The 17135-nt window shown below is 38.6% G+C and overlaps 1 protein-coding gene across 1 annotated transcript in view; it reads right to left on the minus strand.

Moving 5' to 3' along the window:
* Positions 1-2602: 2602 nt before the first annotated feature.
* Positions 2603-17135, minus strand: part of LOC114064199 (ensconsin-like) — a gene marked incomplete at its 5' end in the record, with an annotated part of 20497 nt that continues 5964 nt past the window's right edge. Inside the window, 7 exons of the mRNA XM_027897021.1 lie at positions 2603-4447; positions 5090-5316; positions 11428-11560; positions 14001-14058; positions 14153-14203; positions 14484-14585; positions 16006-16201. Of these exons, the coding sequence (XP_027752822.1) occupies positions 4437-4447; positions 5090-5316; positions 11428-11560; positions 14001-14058; positions 14153-14203; positions 14484-14585; positions 16006-16201 (778 nt within the window). The remainder of the gene's footprint in view (positions 4448-5089; positions 5317-11427; positions 11561-14000; positions 14059-14152; positions 14204-14483; positions 14586-16005; positions 16202-17135) is intronic.

Raw genomic sequence — 17135 nt, forward strand, 5'->3', positions numbered from 1 at the left:
ATATGTTTAAATTCAACTAATTTTCTTACATGTACACAGAATATGGGACAACCTCCCCTTCCTTCTCCTCCAAAGGAGAAAGAGGCTCTCTCACAAACCTTTTAGCCAATCAAAACAGTATTTTTCAGGAAAAAAAATGTAGCGCAGAGCCTTGAAATTATGGGGCACTGATTTTTTAATATAGGTTTTAATTTGTGAGACAATAGTAATCTAATAATCATAAAAATAATAATGATAAATAATGTATTAGTACTCCAATCCCATCTTTGATCAATATACTGTTTTTTGAATACAAAAGTCCTTCTGAAGCTTCATTTTGAACTAGCTGGAATACTGAAATTCTGGCACCGCTCTTACAGCAAGCATCTGCTGCCAGATAGCAGTTTCTTGTGAAAACATTTCAGAGGTCTCCTGATGGTCATGGTTTAACCCCAGCTGGCAGCTTAGCCCCATGCAGCCACTTGATCACTCCCCCTAAAAGTGACTGGGTGTTGAGAGAAAGCGAGTTCAACAGGGAAAGCAAAAGCCACACACACAAGCGATGCAAAACAAGGAATTGTTTTGCTCTTCTTGTGTGTCCACTTCCCATGGGTGGGCAGATGTTCAGCCATCTCCAGGAAAACCATTACTCCCCATGTGTAATGGTTACTTGGGAAGACACACACCTTAACTCCGACTACCCTCCCTTTCGTCCTCCTTCCCCCACCTTTATATACTGAGCATGACACTGTAAGGTTTGGAATGTCCCTTTGGTCAGCTGGGATCAGCTGTCCCAGCCGTGTCTGCTCCCAACTTTTTGTGCACCCCCAGCCTCCTTGATGGTGGGGTGGTGTGAGAGGCTGACTCTGTGCAAGAGCTGCTCAGCAATAACTAAAACGCATTGTTATCAACAGTGTGTTCAGCACAAATCCAAAACACAGCCCCCCTCTAGCTACTGTGAAGAAAACTAACTCTACCCCAGCCAAAAGCAGCACACTGTCTTTTGAGGTATTACTGATCACGTTATAACTCTTATGTGCATGTAGAGCTTTAGAGTTGTTACTGGCTACAAACATGGAATAAAAGTGAGAGTAAAAAAATAGTTTAAAAAAATCATTTTGTCAATTAAGAGCTCAATGTTGCATTTTAATGTGGCCCAAATCTCTAAGCTTAATTTTGGTGCTTTGGGGAAACATTTTCGATAATGATACCTTTTAATATCTGCAAGTTTTTTCCAACAGTACTCTTTGGAAAACAAACAAACCCACTTAAAACCAACCAAAACAAAACTCACACTCAGAAGCCTCTCTGCAGTGGAGTAAGAGGGCCTGCTAAAGTACAGGGCAGACAGAAACCTTGTGGATAAAGCAATATGGCATTTTCAATATTCACGTGTGACAGGAATTTTGTTTTGAGATCTCTATGAAAAACCATGTGCTCAACTTTGGCCAGGTGGACTTACTGAAACAGAGGACTAACTGACTGACACAGCTAGGAACAAAATCCCAAAATCTCAAATTTCAAGCCACCTCTGTGGGTGACTTTAGATGAGTTTCCGAAAAGAAAATCAGTGCAATATTAAGTAATTATATCAGAATCTATCCTGTTTCTGTATTCTTGGGTATTTAATTGAAAACATTATTTCAAAGTCTTAGCAAAAAAGAAAATAACAAAGCATTCTTCATCAGGAATGGAGATAAAAGACGTGAAACAAGCAAAGCTAATGGTGAACAACCCACCAGTTGTGATGTACTGAACTACACTCATTTATGTTGGGAAGATGTGAGCAAGGAGCTGAGTCTTTCCAAAGCACACAGCTCACTGCTGTGAAAGGTTACTATTCTGTACCTTCAGAACAGCTGTCTGCAACTTCTACAGTTCCTAGTTCTACCTCATTGAGTTGTTCAGCTTTGCCTCTGTTAGTGTAGACAACAAAACCAGCTGCAATAGAAGGGAAAGGAGCTGGCCTTCACTCCATACCAGATTTTATTGTAAAGAGCAACACTCAACAGAAGAGAAACTATTTTTCCCTTCATTTAAAGAAAGAAGATTAGCCAAAAGACTTAAAGATTAAATATTCTTTTTTTTTTTCTTAACTGATACACCTAATTCTACTCACAATTTCCTAGTCTTTGTTTTGTTGTCAGGCCCTTGAAAGAGAGGAATTTCTCTCTCTCATTTGAAGCAAACCTGGACTGAATGTAGTGATAAATTGTTTTTACTCCAACCCTGTTAAAAAAAGAAAAAATTAAACCAAAATAAGCAAAGTACAGATGAGAAATGAAGCAGGGCCTCAATCTGTGCTACAAACAATGAAGCAAGTGTTCTGAAATCTCACAAAAAACATATCAGCATAATTTAGACACAAGCCTAAATAGCTCAATATCAACATAATTTAAACCTGAGCCTAAATGAATCCCCAGACTTAAAACTGAAGCCAAATCTTACTGGCTACTTCTTTGTTCTCTTTGTAGCTACAGGTGACTTTGTACTCATTTTCTATTAAAAAAATTAGAGGAAACCTGAAGCAAGTTTTAAGCAGACCAGGAGTAGCAAGAAGAGTTTTCCACCAGAGATTGACTCCTGCTTCAGCGATGCAAGAAAATGAAAATATAAGTAGAAATAAATATTTCAAACAAGTTTTATTTGGTACTTACATGCTATATATATAGTTTTAAAGAAAAACTACATATTTTGGACACTTCAAAATATTGTGGCTATGTACATGGAAAACTAAAGAAAGCAAGAAAGGAACCCAATTCATTTTACTGTGTCACAAGTTACTATTGAAAGCATTCTGACTGAATGGCTGTTTTTTTCCCTTCCATGTAGATTCTGGCAGATGAAGTCTCTTTCATTTTATTTCCATTGCTTTTATCCCATCTCCTCTATAAGATGAACACTTGGCAGCAGCAGAAGTTTCTTCAAAAATTCTTCAGGTTTTGTCTCAGAGGATTTCTTCTGCTAGCATAGACTTTCTGCACAGCTTCCTAGAGGCCTCGCTCAGTGCTCACTAAAGGCAAGCACAGGAATCTTAATGAAACATTCTCTCTTACCATGAGCTGAAAACCCAAGAACCTCCATTTCCCTTGCCCAAGGATCTTCTCACTGACTTCAGAGAGCAATGCCTCGAGCCCTCCTTGATGCTTCAAACTCAAATGCCTAGAGTGAGCTCAGCCTGCAACAGCATTGTTTAGGAAAGCACAAAAACGTGCAAAATTTTACAGTTCTGCACAACACAACCAAAAGTGAGGGATGGAACAATGACAGTAGAAATCAGCATCAAATTAAAGAGAAAGCAAACTGCATTGCTCCTCTTATCACTCAAACTGCACTGCTTTATAAAACCCACACACTGCGTAAAAAGCACAAACAATGACCATTTCCCATTTGCTCTGAAACGAGCAAAACCAAAAAATCCCAAACCTGCATCATCCAAAAATCAAATATTTCAGGTTTCACACAGTCTTCAGTAGTCTGATAAGGCAAAGGAAAAGTCTTCCATCATTGGGAACAGCAGCAACTTACAGGACTCAGAACAAGGTATTTCCTTGTGTGTGTGTGCACATGTTTGTGTGCATATGCATACACATCTTTTATAAGTTTGTGAACATGGATGTAACTAAAAAAAAAAAAATCAAGTTTGCAGTATCTTTTTGCCACATTTGTCTAATTTATTCAATTAAATTATTTATTTCTGTACTGAGCAAAATTCATAAATACATAATCTAGGAGAACAATAGGTTTTCCTCTTGTCCATGAAAAAATAACGCTTTCAAATTTTCACATTTTAAAACCTGTCTTGTTTTGTGTTTTTAGAGAAAATGCAAGAAGATCATAGTGACATCTCAATTTACAGAATGTCCCTGTAGGGATTTCATTTACAAGAACCTGATACAGAAGCCTATAGTTTGCCCCCATAATTAGAGTTCTCTGCAATAACATTTAAACCAACAGGTTTAAATAAAACACCCCATTAGCTCTACTTGTAGAGCAATGAGGCATTTATTTTTCAAGTATTAGAACCACAAAGTGTAAAAGATTCTTTGCCAATTTTTATAATTATGCCTTTTAAACCAACACCCACCTTTTTTAAAAAAGCAAAAAAGAATCAGTCCCACCACCCAAATCAGCCCATTACTTTCAGATTCCAGTGTCTGGTGTCTTAAGGAATGCAGAAATATCCATTTACTAACGAAAAAAGCTTGTTGGAAATAGCCATATTAAGTAACGCACGTGAAGCATGATTTTTCTAGTGATGAAAGCTATTAGAAAGGTGATCCAAGTCTATTCCCCTCATCTCTTCTGCTGGTTTTACTAAAGTCCTTCCAAAAAAGATATTCAAGAAATCTTTAAAAAACTGGAGAGAAAAAATAAAACACTCCTTCATAGCATGGAAGAAACTCCACTGACTGTAGAGACGCTCATTATCACCTTTGGTTCTTCAGAAGAAACAATCAGATCACTTCTACAACAGAAGGTAACAAAAATGACAGGTCAGAGTGGCAATGCTTACTTCAAAATGTTACATGCATATGCAATTAATGATTCTCCTTACATTTTCTGGCCACAGAAAAATAAAACAGTATCCAATTTAATTTGCTCAATTAGTGTTTGTTTACCTAACATCCTTGAAAAGTTGTAATGTCATTGAGAAAACTAGTGTCTTGCAAACCGTCCCTCGGTATTAATGTGTGCAAGAGCTTGATGAGGAAAGTACATCCGGAATTTTACAAAGTGTTTAGGTACCAGCTCCTCTTCTGCATGTGCAGGTACTGCACTTACAAAACTGGAACCTGATTGCTAATTGCTTGCAACAGCAGCTGTCACTTACCACTTCTGTTTGGGAGCACAGGGCAAACTTCAAGTGGAAGAAAGTAAAACATAACTGAGAATCCCTCATTCAAGAAAAGATAAGGCCTCACCATAACTTGCACTGCATCTACATGGGCTTGGCATGCACAGCTTTACAAAGAAGAAATACGCTCCTTTCCCCAAGTGATGTGGGGTTTAAGAATGCTTAAACTGATCAACTTAGATTAACTGAGAGCTCTAGGACCTCTGTCAATTACAACACATTACAAGTGTTCATCAACCACAGCAAACTTACCTGCTGTCTGATGTGTTTGAACACTATCTACCTGAGGCAAAAGAGTCCCCTTATCTTCAAAGGCTAGAATTGGATTCAAAGGAATTTCGGGACTATTGCTTCCATCATTGTTCATGGCATCCAGCCGGGATGGTTTAGAACCAATAGGCAGGTTTATGATCTCTTCAAAGTTATCATTCTGCATAGACATTCCATTTTCATTTGTGTTTTTCTCTGGATTGAGATTGCTGAAAGAGAAACATAGTTATTTCCTCACACACTTCATCTGGAACAGAAATTCAGTCCTCCTCAAAGCAATATTACAAAGGGAAGAAAAGCCTGCATCAATCCTGAGCATCCTTTTTGCCAGTAAAAACAAAACTATGCTTCTACCACAGTAGAAAAAATATTTTTGCAGCCAAAACCAGTATGCCTTCCCTCACACAGGGTAGTAGTTACATTTGGCTACATGACACCTGGCTACAGAGTGCTGTATGTCTGGGAAGCAGTAAGGAAACCCCTGCAGCACCACCACTGCTCTCCCGAGCCACCCACCCAATGCAACTTACAGCCTCTAATATTTTTTTCAGATTTCTTAACCACTTTTGTACCCTTCTTCTTATTGCAAATCAATGTAATTGCCCTCAGATAAGATCACTGTAATTTTTATTACTTCTTGGATCACCTCCTGCCACCAGTTCTGGAGCAGTGTCTTCTCTGTGCCATTTATCCAGAGATAAGACTCCATTACCAATATAGTGTCTTTTCAGTCCCTCCTCCCCTACAAGTCCTTGGGGCTTATTTCCAAGGCACCAGCCAGCTCCACACTCCCCTCAGTGATCATGTCCAAGCCAAAAGAAGCCTCTCCCAGCATTCCTCATTGTCCATCTGCACTTTCGGTTTCCGTCTCCCAGCTGACAGAGACACCTTATAAGCAAGACCTTGTACATCTCCTCCAGTCAAGAGCAGCACCAGCACACACTCTGCAATTATACACACCCTCCTGAGACAATACATGCTCGTGTCTCACAGTCTTGCTCCTCCCCTCCCAAACCTTCTATTAGGAGCTGCATTGTCAAATCCCTCTGACTCTGCAGATGGCATGTGCTGTCTTGCCGGAGGGGAGAAACTAAGGTGCTCCTTTAGTGAACAGGATGACAGTAATGGGACCATAAGCTCCTCGAGACAGAGCAAGTACTCAAATGACACTCAAAAATCTTGTGATCTTTCACAGGTGCTTCTTAAGGCCCTCAGCAGTTAGATCCTGACAATCCTGGGTACCTATTCCCTATCTGAACACATTAAAACCTGTTCAGGTTGTTTGGAAATGTCTCATCCACTAAGGCTCAGATGCAATTTTCCTAGATTGAAACTAGGCTATAAATTTCCTCAGGCCATTTCTCAGCAGGTTGCTTGGTTTCACAGGCTAATTTTCTCCTGACAGTACATTTACTAGTCTTAAAAAAAACCTACTTGCTTGTAATTAGTATATAGTATATTTTCATTTGCTTGGGTCTTTGGGTGTCCAACTCTGCACAAACAATTAAAGAATTGTTCTACAGTACTTCCCAAGAGACAAAATTATTATTGCCCTTTTGAAAATGGCAGTGCTCTGTCCAAAGCCCAGATTTCCTGTGAGAACCATATGCTCGTGTTCATAGCGAGCCCTTCCCTGATTTTCAAACCATCACTGGTTCTTTTTCAGAAAGGCACCCTTTTTTTCATCTGGGGACATGCTGAGCAAATTTCAAAGTGAAAAATATGTTTCACAGCACTGAGTTTGAGAGCAGACACAGAAACCCTACTGGCTGCCTGGGAGAGGTCAAAAGTCACACCACCCTTTTGTGCCAGAGATCCACATCTGTAAGATGAGGAGCAGAATCTGTGTAAATGCTTTAGGACTATTAAACCTTGCTCTGTACTGTGTAGTTATAAGCTATATTCACTGTAAGGTATACTATTACTTATGTTACTCCCTTCTACTGCCAATAACCATTCCACAGCTAAGGATAACGTGCCAAGTTTGATGAATGGGGTAAGAAAGAGGTGCGAAGAGAGCAACTTCTCATTCATATAAATTAAACCGCACAGTAGCTCAACAAGCATTGGTGCAATGAAGAAGCCTTTTGCTTCTGCAAATGTAATTTTTCCTACCCAATTGATCAGCTGACTTAATGGATAAACAGTTCTTCGTATTTATTTGTCATTGCACTGCCAGTATTACACACTGAGTGAGAGCAGGACTCGTTCTGCAATCACAAAGTAGGTACAGAAGAGGAAATCAAGACTATAAGTCTTCGAAATTTTATGCTATAAAATCTTCTAGATTCTATGTTGCTTGCTCCACGAAATTAGAGGGGCACATTCAGATGAAACAAAGGGAAAATGGAACAGTGGAATTAATTTCCACTGACCACAAGCTCAAAAGGAGATTAGATAAATTCCTAGGGGATTGGTATACCCTCCAGCTTCTGGTAATTAGCAGCTTAGGGACTACTTGAGCCTGTAGTTGTATTTGGACCACAATGCTTAGTAACCCTTTATTGACCAGAAGATCTCCTGCTAATGTTTATTTTCCCTTTACGCTGTGCTACAGGCCATTAAAGAAAAGAACCAAAAAAAAATATTTTTGACCTGTTCCAGCTGTTCTTACCATCTTATGTTACATTCTTACTGATGTCTCAGTTGTCCAATGCAACACCAGAGATATCCTTTTGAGACATACAGTATTGCAGAAAAAACTGGATAATTTTGGTATTTAACATGTTCCATAAGTGTGCTTGTAGCACACTTGTTCAGAGGGCATTTCCAAACATAACAGGCTTGCAAGCCTCTGAAGGACATCTCCAAGGCAGCTGAAAAGCATCTCTGCAGCTTCACACTTTGACCTGAACACATCAATATTAACAAGATATACTGGAGGATGTTGAGAAAAGAGCAGCTACTTTAACTGAAGGAACTGGAACATCCAAAAAGTTAAGTATTACTCAAAATTACATCTGATGTAGATAATTTTAGTCAAAGTTCTATGTAGACATAGTCCGTAATTAAAGAATTTGAAGACAGTAAGAAAGAAAGAAAGCAGGTCAGAATTCAATATGTCTGTTTCCCATAATTCATCAGAAATCAACAACGAAAAAGAAAAAATAAAATAGTAATTTGCAGGCCTTTGAAAAATGTTCCCACAGCTGCCACTTCTGATCTGAAAGACAATGTCAGTCTTTATTGATGGGATTTTTGCAGAGAAGTCACAGATAGACATTAACAGCAAAATGGACCCCATACTTTTTGGATGACTTAAATAAATGGTGCTTATTTTTCATCCACAGAGACAACAGCTCTGAAACCAGCCACAATGAAGAGCTTTCTTCTCCAGGACAAGACATTGAGGCAATCACCTAGACCAACTGTAAATTTCTAAAAACTGGTTACCTAATCTAGCCAGAGCCAGCGCCCTGCATACAGGATGGAGACACAGATGAACTGCACAGGTGAACTGCGCTCACTGAGGTGTTTTGCATTGCAAGTGTTTATAGAACATGGCACAGAAAGAAAGGCATTACAGAGTAAGTATCATAAGGACAATACTGTCAACATAAACCACTGTACTGAAATAAGTTTTTAAGAAGTAGCAGACACAATCTAACTTGGGCAAAGAATTAGAAAATGGAATACAAGCAAAATTCTGCAAGTGGGCTATGGATTAGGCAGCCGTAGGGTTATCCAACTCAAACGCCTTCACTTAGGTTCCATTGTGAGTCTTCTCACCACAGATTTAAGGTCATCACTTTCCCTCCTTTCCCAATAATATTCACTATTCTTCGTTAGCATTCCACCATTAAATTGTTTAACCAAATTTACTCATGGAGAAGACACTCAGAGCAAGCACAGACAGCAAAATCAGAACCCTTTCAGCACCACTTAAAGGTACCATAACACAAAAATCATGTTCATGTTCAGACACTCATCATAACTCAGAAGACTATGGAAAAAGAAACTGTTTTTATGAACCCAGAATTTATGTAAAATCTGTTTGAAAACCTTGAGTGCTGGCATAGTAAAACAGTTCAATTCACAAGTAAATATATCTGTTTTTTTTCTTTCACAATACTAAGTGAAAAAAATTTAAGCCTGCCAAAAATCGACTAACATTCATTTATTTAAAACACAAGAGTAGTAATACCAACAAAAATTTGGACAAACTACGATTGCACCAATCTATCATCTGCAATAAATGTCTATCACTAAAACTATTAATTTTTGACAACAGATAAACAATAAATAAGGCTGCAGATCACAGCATTTTCATTAGGGTTTATGAGGATCAATTGCCTTGGAAAGCTAATGATGTTCCAGCAAAACAAGATCTGTATTGCTGATCAAAAGTAGCCACAAAGAATAATGAAATATTGAAATCCATTGTCTTCCCTCGGTGAGATTTTTTTTAAAGTCTTCCTCAGTTGCATTGCACTGTTGACCCCAGAAGCAAGGATGTTATTTCCAACTGAATCTCATCCACAGAGCTGAAACAGGATGGATGGCATGATGGGGAGGAAGAGGGATGAAGGCTCAGCACAGTACAAAGTCAGTCAACTTCCTGTCATGCTCCAGAGTAACACTCTTTATCTTCACACAAACCTCCAGTAGCTTTCCAAGTCATCCTTCTTCAGCACTACCAGTGCAAGGGACAGACCATCTGCGTTGTCTCGGGAGAGGCCCAACTACAAATATTCTGACCTCAACTACAGCTGCCAGCCCGATTCAAACAAGATACCACCTTAGAAAGACTTTCTCCTTCGCTTCCTTCTCTTGCCCATACAAGTGCATGCCACAAGCCCTTCCCGTAACACCTTTTTAAGTTCTGGTGAGAAATCTCATCTATCCTGTCGCTAAATCATGAAGTCTTTTTCAGACAAAAGTTAAATCTTGCTTGGGGCTGAAGTGAGATGCTCACCCAAGAGACAATTTCCACCCACTGCTCTGGTGTGTGTGCTACCATGTCAGGTATATCTGGATGCCAGACAACCACAGTACACAAGATACAGCAGCGGGGTTGGCTTTTACTATGTGATAAAATCTATGGGACACTACCAAGTGCTTCAGGCTTTGCCTTCCCGGTCACTGTGGCTGTACCTCTGAAGCAGAGAGTCCCTCCACATGCCAACCTGGCATGCCAGCTTTCCCTTCCACAGCCACTTCCTACTTTTGTTCTTCAATCTCATTTATTCATTCTTCACTGGGGGCATTCTGAGGTTGCTTCCACACAGATTTTAATGCTATAGGACAGCACTCATTAGCGTGGCACATTTTGTATTTCAAACATCAATGTACATGTAAGGCTCGGAGTGATTAACATTTAATAACTGCCCAAGACAATTATGAGGCAGCTCTGTGCAGCTCATCGAATGCGTCTCGGTGCTCAGTGTCACTGACAGAACTTCTCTCAGCAGGAGCATCCTTGTCAGCATGACAGCAGGCTAAGATCCCCCAGGCATATGGAGAGATCGAGAGAGGGCAAATTCCTCCTTCAATTAGTGCCAATCACACCCTGAAGCACACTGTCCATTACAGTACTGCATGATGGCTTCCCTCATTCAAGTTTTTCAATGCATATTACACATATCCTGCATAAAACATGAAAGGGCTATGGGATTATTTGGCTTTCTGCGTTACTACAATTAGTAATTTTAGTAATGACATGAACTGACAGCTCATGCTTATGTAACAGATGTCACTTGATTCAACACTAAGGTTTCAAGCATTTCAACAATTTCTCAAAGTCTGAGTGACTTGCTTCATAGCTACAGAGAGATTCCAGTGTTAAATATCTGCCTCCCCAAATTGTCCTTATAGAGAACAAAGGTGCTTTTTTAAAAATGCATAACCAAAGTGACTAGTTCCATATCTCACACAAGGGACAACAAAACTTGCTGATACATCAGGCAGTTCAGAAATCAAAACATCTAGGCTGAAGGCACAGTGTTCATTATTCTAATTAAAAAATTAGCAAATCCAGACTGGGTTTTATGAAGTTTAATTCATGGAAAGAACAGAAAAAAATTACCCTTTCCATTAAATTTCAATCAATGTAATAATTGCTGGTAAACACATATTGTTCAAAACACTGCAAAAAACATGCTGTATTTATTTAGAATCCTTCCCTATTGGTTAGCAAAGATGGGTTACTGCTAATGGAAAGATGAGAGTTCTTTTCTGAACACAGGAAAAAATAAAAAACAGGAAACAAGGCGGATTGAGCTCTTACTAGTTAAAGAACACATGGATCTGAATATAATTTATTACTCTAGTAACTCCCATCTTCTAAACGCCCCCACCCCAACACTTGTAAATGTTCTTACCTGTCCACATTTATGGGGGGTTGGTGTGAAACAATCACATGTGTGCAGGTGGTGGGTGTCGCGTTGTGCGGAGATTCTGTTGGATGTGGAAGCTGAGGTCCTGCTGCAGGTTCCAAGGGAGATGCAGGACTGGCTGTGATTGTAGAGAGAAAACATGTTTTCATAAATACAAGCAGCAGCATCTACCTGCACATTAGGGTAAAAAAATCTACAAAAGCCAGCACAGACAAGGCAAGCTATAATTTTAAAAAACACAGTTCCCACACCCCATCCTCCCTCCCTTCCTCTCTCCTTTGTTGAGTTTTGGGGCACACAAGCCCTGTTTCAGGTCCAAAGTAAATGTCACAGATTTCAAAGCTGTATCTTTGCAAACAAGAATAAATATTTTACAACAATATGCACAATTCCAACACATAAGCCAGTGGTCAAAATAGGCTGGTATGTGACAGAATGTTATGCTGGTGCTTTTTAAGTAGCAATAGAGAATGGAATAGGAGTACACTGGGACATCACCAATTCCATAGTCTGGTATTTCTTGGTTCCAGTAACCCAGAAGGAAATAAACAAGAAAAAAAGTCTTCATTGGGAAGGATACTTCTTTCAACAAGTACCAAATCACTGCTATAAGACATTGCAGAGAGCAACATAAAATTAGACTATCCTTGCCCCTCATGCCGAGATCACGTGATAGATGTTACTGGCCTGCCTTTCAGTTTTCTTTCAAAGTACAACTACAGCCTTCTGTATTGTGTCTACAGTCACACTGATTCACATACAGGTAAGTAAAAGGAAGCAGCTGCACCATGCTAGCATCTTTTACAGTAATTGCAAGGAAAATTCATTATTCACAGGCTTGGACACATTTATTTCCATTGCCCAAACCCTCATCTGATAAGCCCTTCCTTCAGCTGCTCTGTTTCCCTATACTCTAAATGCTTGGGCTGAAGTCTTCTATACTGACTATCTTAGTCTCATCTTTGGCAAGTTTTTATATGGAAGATACTAGAAAGAGAGGTTTCTGTGCTTCTACAAATGGAATATCAGGGAAAAAAAAAGGCAGAAAAAAAGTTGTTCTGCTTTGGAAATGCAGAGCAACTTCCTCTTTTGAAGCAGAGGCCAAACAAATGACAAAAAGGTGATGGATTTTGTTTCATTATGTGATTTGGCCATTCCCATAAAGGTCTCCTCAAGTTTTGCCAAACAGTAAGACTTAAGGAAAAAATTTAAAAACCCAATGTTTGTGCATAGTCAGAGGTCTATAAGCAATATGAGGATATTATCTATAAGCAGAGGATCTAAGCAATATGGAAACTCAGGTGGCTGGTATATGTCCATTAATCCATATCTTTAAGTCAGTGTCGTATCTAGATGATGCAAAGCCAAACAGTAGCGCAGCCCCGAGGGGGAGGGCGGTTTTGTCTTTATTCAGTCACTCAAGGATGCCAGCCTTCCCTTGGGCCTGGAGAAATGGAGATCCAAAGTCTCCTCTGCCTTAGGAAACTGACTGCTTGTCTTCTATGTCTAGAAGTAAAGCGCTAGCCAAAGGTTATAGAGCCATTTATATTTTCAGGAATTATTTAAATGGTTTACAGCACCTTCAACAGTGCCTGCAGACAAAGATGGCATCCTAGATGTGTTCTGTATCGGTTGCTCACAAACTTTTTCCCCCAAGATAATTTGTAAACAGAAAATTTCTAAACACATGTCACCTGCATCAAAAGGTTCTAATTACAGTGTTCACTGTAAGCATCAACACAAAAGTCATCCATCAGCCAACACTGCTGTCTTCCCTGTTACTCAACTCAAATGCAAAGGAGAAAAAGATTAATATTATTTAATACCTACAATAGGGTAAGCTATTTCATAGCTTGACTTCAGTATCTTTAAATAAGATCTTTAATTGACACTTGTTGATTGCTGCATATAAGCTACATTTTATTTTTCTTCCTGTATTTTAGGTATTAAAGTCTTATTCTTTTCTTCTATTCCATTCCCTCTATCTTTTTATTTCATTTTAGGTAAACTTCTACATAAGAGCGTGGGCGTGACAAGGAGACTAAACTTTTCCAGTAGTTCAGTGTTGTCAAAAAGAGAAATAAAGACCAAGGGAATAAGGCAGCAGGTGTGAAAGGAAGAAGTCATAGAGAGATGTTTAGAATAATGAACAGTTTGTTTTGATGAAATAATCTTTTAAGAAAATGGAGTAAATCTGCAACAACCACATCTGAAATAATATATAAAAAAAGAAACTGTAGAATCTGTTTCTTTTGCAATCAGATCACAAAATAATTTGTTTCTTTTTCACTTTATAAATACTTAAAACTCATTAAGCAACTTCCTCTTGTTAAACACCAATGTGACAAAGTTGCTAAAACACTGGACTCATTTAGTAATGGCTAACTACCAGTACAGAAAGGCTGAATAAATAATGTCTGCTAAGATTTCAGTTGTACAACTCTCGTGGTTTTCTTTACTGCAATTAGTGTGTCAAGTTTCAGAACTGTATCTCAAGTCATTGTGCTTAGTAGGCATTTATTCACCTGTTGTTTTCAAGGCACAGTTAAACACAGTACCTGGTTCTCCAGTAATATTTGTCTTTGATATATGTCCATTTTGCTGGTCATTGGGTTTCTGCAAAGGAAACGTAGTTTTGTAAATTAAAAATGGCACTAGGGAAAAGAAGTGAAACATGCTCAATATTTACACGTTAAGTAGCAGCACTGACCTTATCTACAGCTTCTACACGCCTAGTTCTCTTCATGATCTCCTCAAGCCTCTACAATGAAATGTAAAGGGGTAAATAATGTTTGCTGGCATTAATTTGAATATATCTCTCCCAAACCACAAATGCTTGTCATTTATCAGCTGTATCTGTTTATTGTAAAAAGCTGAATTATTTATTACTGCTGGCAGTAATCTCCACTGTCACATCAGGCCAGTGAGGACTGCAGCCTTTCTGAGAGCACATTTAAATCATGGATAACTTTCTGTTACTGAGGTGGAAGCAGACTGCTAAAGCACAACCAATTACAGTTTCTCTGCATGTACTGAGTTACCTTCTTCCTTTCCAAGCGCTCTTGCTCTTCTCTTTGGAAATGCTTTTCACGTTCTAATCGAATCCGCTCTGCCTCTTCCCGTAGGCGAGCTTCCTCTTCTTTCTACATTGATGGTAAAAGAAAAAGAAGTGAGGAATAATTTACTATTTAAGGACAGTCTTACACTGTCTGCTTAACTATGCATGTCTACAACACCCTGAAAAGACACTTCTGGGGTTTACAAGTCACCAAAAGTCTTTTCAGACTAAATTGCACATTTCTTGATTGATTTCCATATTTTGCATAGCATTAGGAGAATGTAACTAAACAATAGACATCATATTTGGTTCTGTGCCTGTTCTGTAGCAGATCAGATGACAAATAAGGAATCCATTTACTAGCCTTCAGCAAAAAAAAAGCAGCCAGGAAAGTATTAAAGATACTGATGTTTTGAGTAATTCTTTAACCAAAGTCTCCTAGACCAAAGACAAGCAGGTACATTTGCACAAACTTTGCATTCCTGCTTTTTAATTAAATGCAAAACTTGTCTGGAATACCTTGTTTCCTGACAGTGACAGTGTTGTATGACAGAACAAACCACTATTTGTTATAGCTGCAATATCTGAAAAAGTCTGGGCCATGCACTGTCTCTGAGTGCTAAACTGACCTAAATCTCAGCTTAACATTTCAAAGAAAGTAGCACACATTTTCTGAAAATGAAGAATGCAGTTCTGAAGCCATTTTCACTAACATAACCATTTAAACATTTATTATTGGAAGTATACATTTATATGCCAGGAGAAGATCTCATGTCTATGAAGCAAATTGAAGTGCTGGATGTTGGAGCAATAAGGCACACACAAGAAGTAAGAGCACATGCAAGAAGAGAATAATCCCATCCCATGCTTACCAAACCCTCTTCTAAAGTCAGGAAACCAAAATTATACCCATTCAAAAATGAAAGCAGTTGAAAAACTTAATTTTCATTTATTTACTCTTTTTTTTTACAGCTGCTCATATTTTAGGAGGGTTGTACCAGGTAAAGGTTCTGCTTGGTTTTATTAAAGTTATCAAAATCTACCCCTTCCCACCGGTCCTACACAAGAGCAACATTTGGCACAGGATTAGAACTCAGCAGTACTATGTCTCCAATACAGCGAACTCTTTGCATCTAGACGCTCTGTAAGTGCTGTGACAAAGATTTCTCTGAGATAACACCATTCATCAAAATTCCCCAATACAACTCTATTGATTTTTTTAATCATGAATCAGGAATAGGAAAGGATTTGTTCTAAATACAATCTAAGGGGAGGGGAAAAAAAACAACCCAAAACTTAACTCCCTACCACATGTTTTTGTCAAGTAAAAATATCTTTACTCTTTGAACTACTCTATGGAATGAACTCTTCCTAAACACTATTCACTTTACAGATGGCATTTAAATTCTAGATATTGCTCTAATCTAGGTGGTGTGTAAGAGGTGGTGCTCCATCCAATTCTATGCCAACCAGACTGGCATAGAAATTCCAAGAGGGGAGCATACCTGTCTCTGAATGCGCTCCATCTCTTCTTTCTCCTTCTGTTCTCTCTCCTCTGCCTGGCGGCGCAGCCGTTCTTCTCTTTCCCGCTCCTCCTCTTCATCCTTCCTTTTTTTTTCTGCTTCTTGTCTGCGAGCTTCTTCCTCTTCTCGGCGAGCTCTTTCTTCAGCTATCCTCTGTGACAGCTCCTCCTTCTTTTGTCTGCAATCATTAAATAAGCATAAGAAAAAAAAAGTAATAAAAGGAGGGGGGAAACCCAAAACACCAGATTCCTGATCCAACACTACAAAACAACTGGATATAGGGTGCACTACTATCTCATTCCTAAGTTATCTGTTCTGCTTCCTGTAGAAGCCTTATGGTGTATAAAAAACTTTGCCAGGCAAAACCAATACTTCTCCAGCATATGTGTGCCAATCTATGACTCTCATACATTCTGAGTCAGAAATAGTATCACTGACTAATACATTTTGCATAACACTTCTCTCTGCAATTTCATATAATCATATTTTTAAACAATACGTATTTTTGGCACCAATTTTATCTCATGGTAATGATTCCTTTATTTAAAATAAGCATCTAATTCTCCTGATTTTTGGTTATGTCTTAATATAACCTAATGGCTCCTTTTTTTTTTTTTTTATGGGAGTGAGTAACTTTTCCCTTTCACTTTTGATATTACCCAAATTATTTAGGACTTTTTAGCCTATCGTATCCCCACTCAGAAGTAGAGGGCAGATGGTCTTCCCAGCTGAAGAATCCTCACCTGTTCAGTAGATTTTCATATGGGAGCTGTTCTGCACTTGTGACCTTCCTTGGTGTCTGTCTGCACTTATTTTCCTAGTTTTACTGATTTTACTATCTCAAAAAAATATAAAACTCAACATTCAAGATGTAGATTAATCTTGAATAATTCAGAATGACATTTTCATGTTGTTCTTATTTTCTAGTAGCTTTTTAGTTCATTTACTTTATTGACCATGACTCACCTGATATTTTCATACATTAAACTCCAAACAAGATCTCTTCCCTCAGAAATAATTTGCCCAGAGTCCACCAACACAGGAGTTAAGTTAGGATTATTTCCTATACGTATTCCTTTATTCTTAGCAGTACAGCAATTCAGCTTCCATTT

This window comes from Empidonax traillii, unplaced genomic scaffold, assembly GCF_003031625.1.
Source record: "Empidonax traillii isolate 1590-97213 ecotype Southwest subspecies unplaced genomic scaffold, ASM303162v1 scaffold526:size440949, whole genome shotgun sequence".
Classification (NCBI taxonomy): Eukaryota; Metazoa; Chordata; class Aves; order Passeriformes; family Tyrannidae; genus Empidonax; species Empidonax traillii.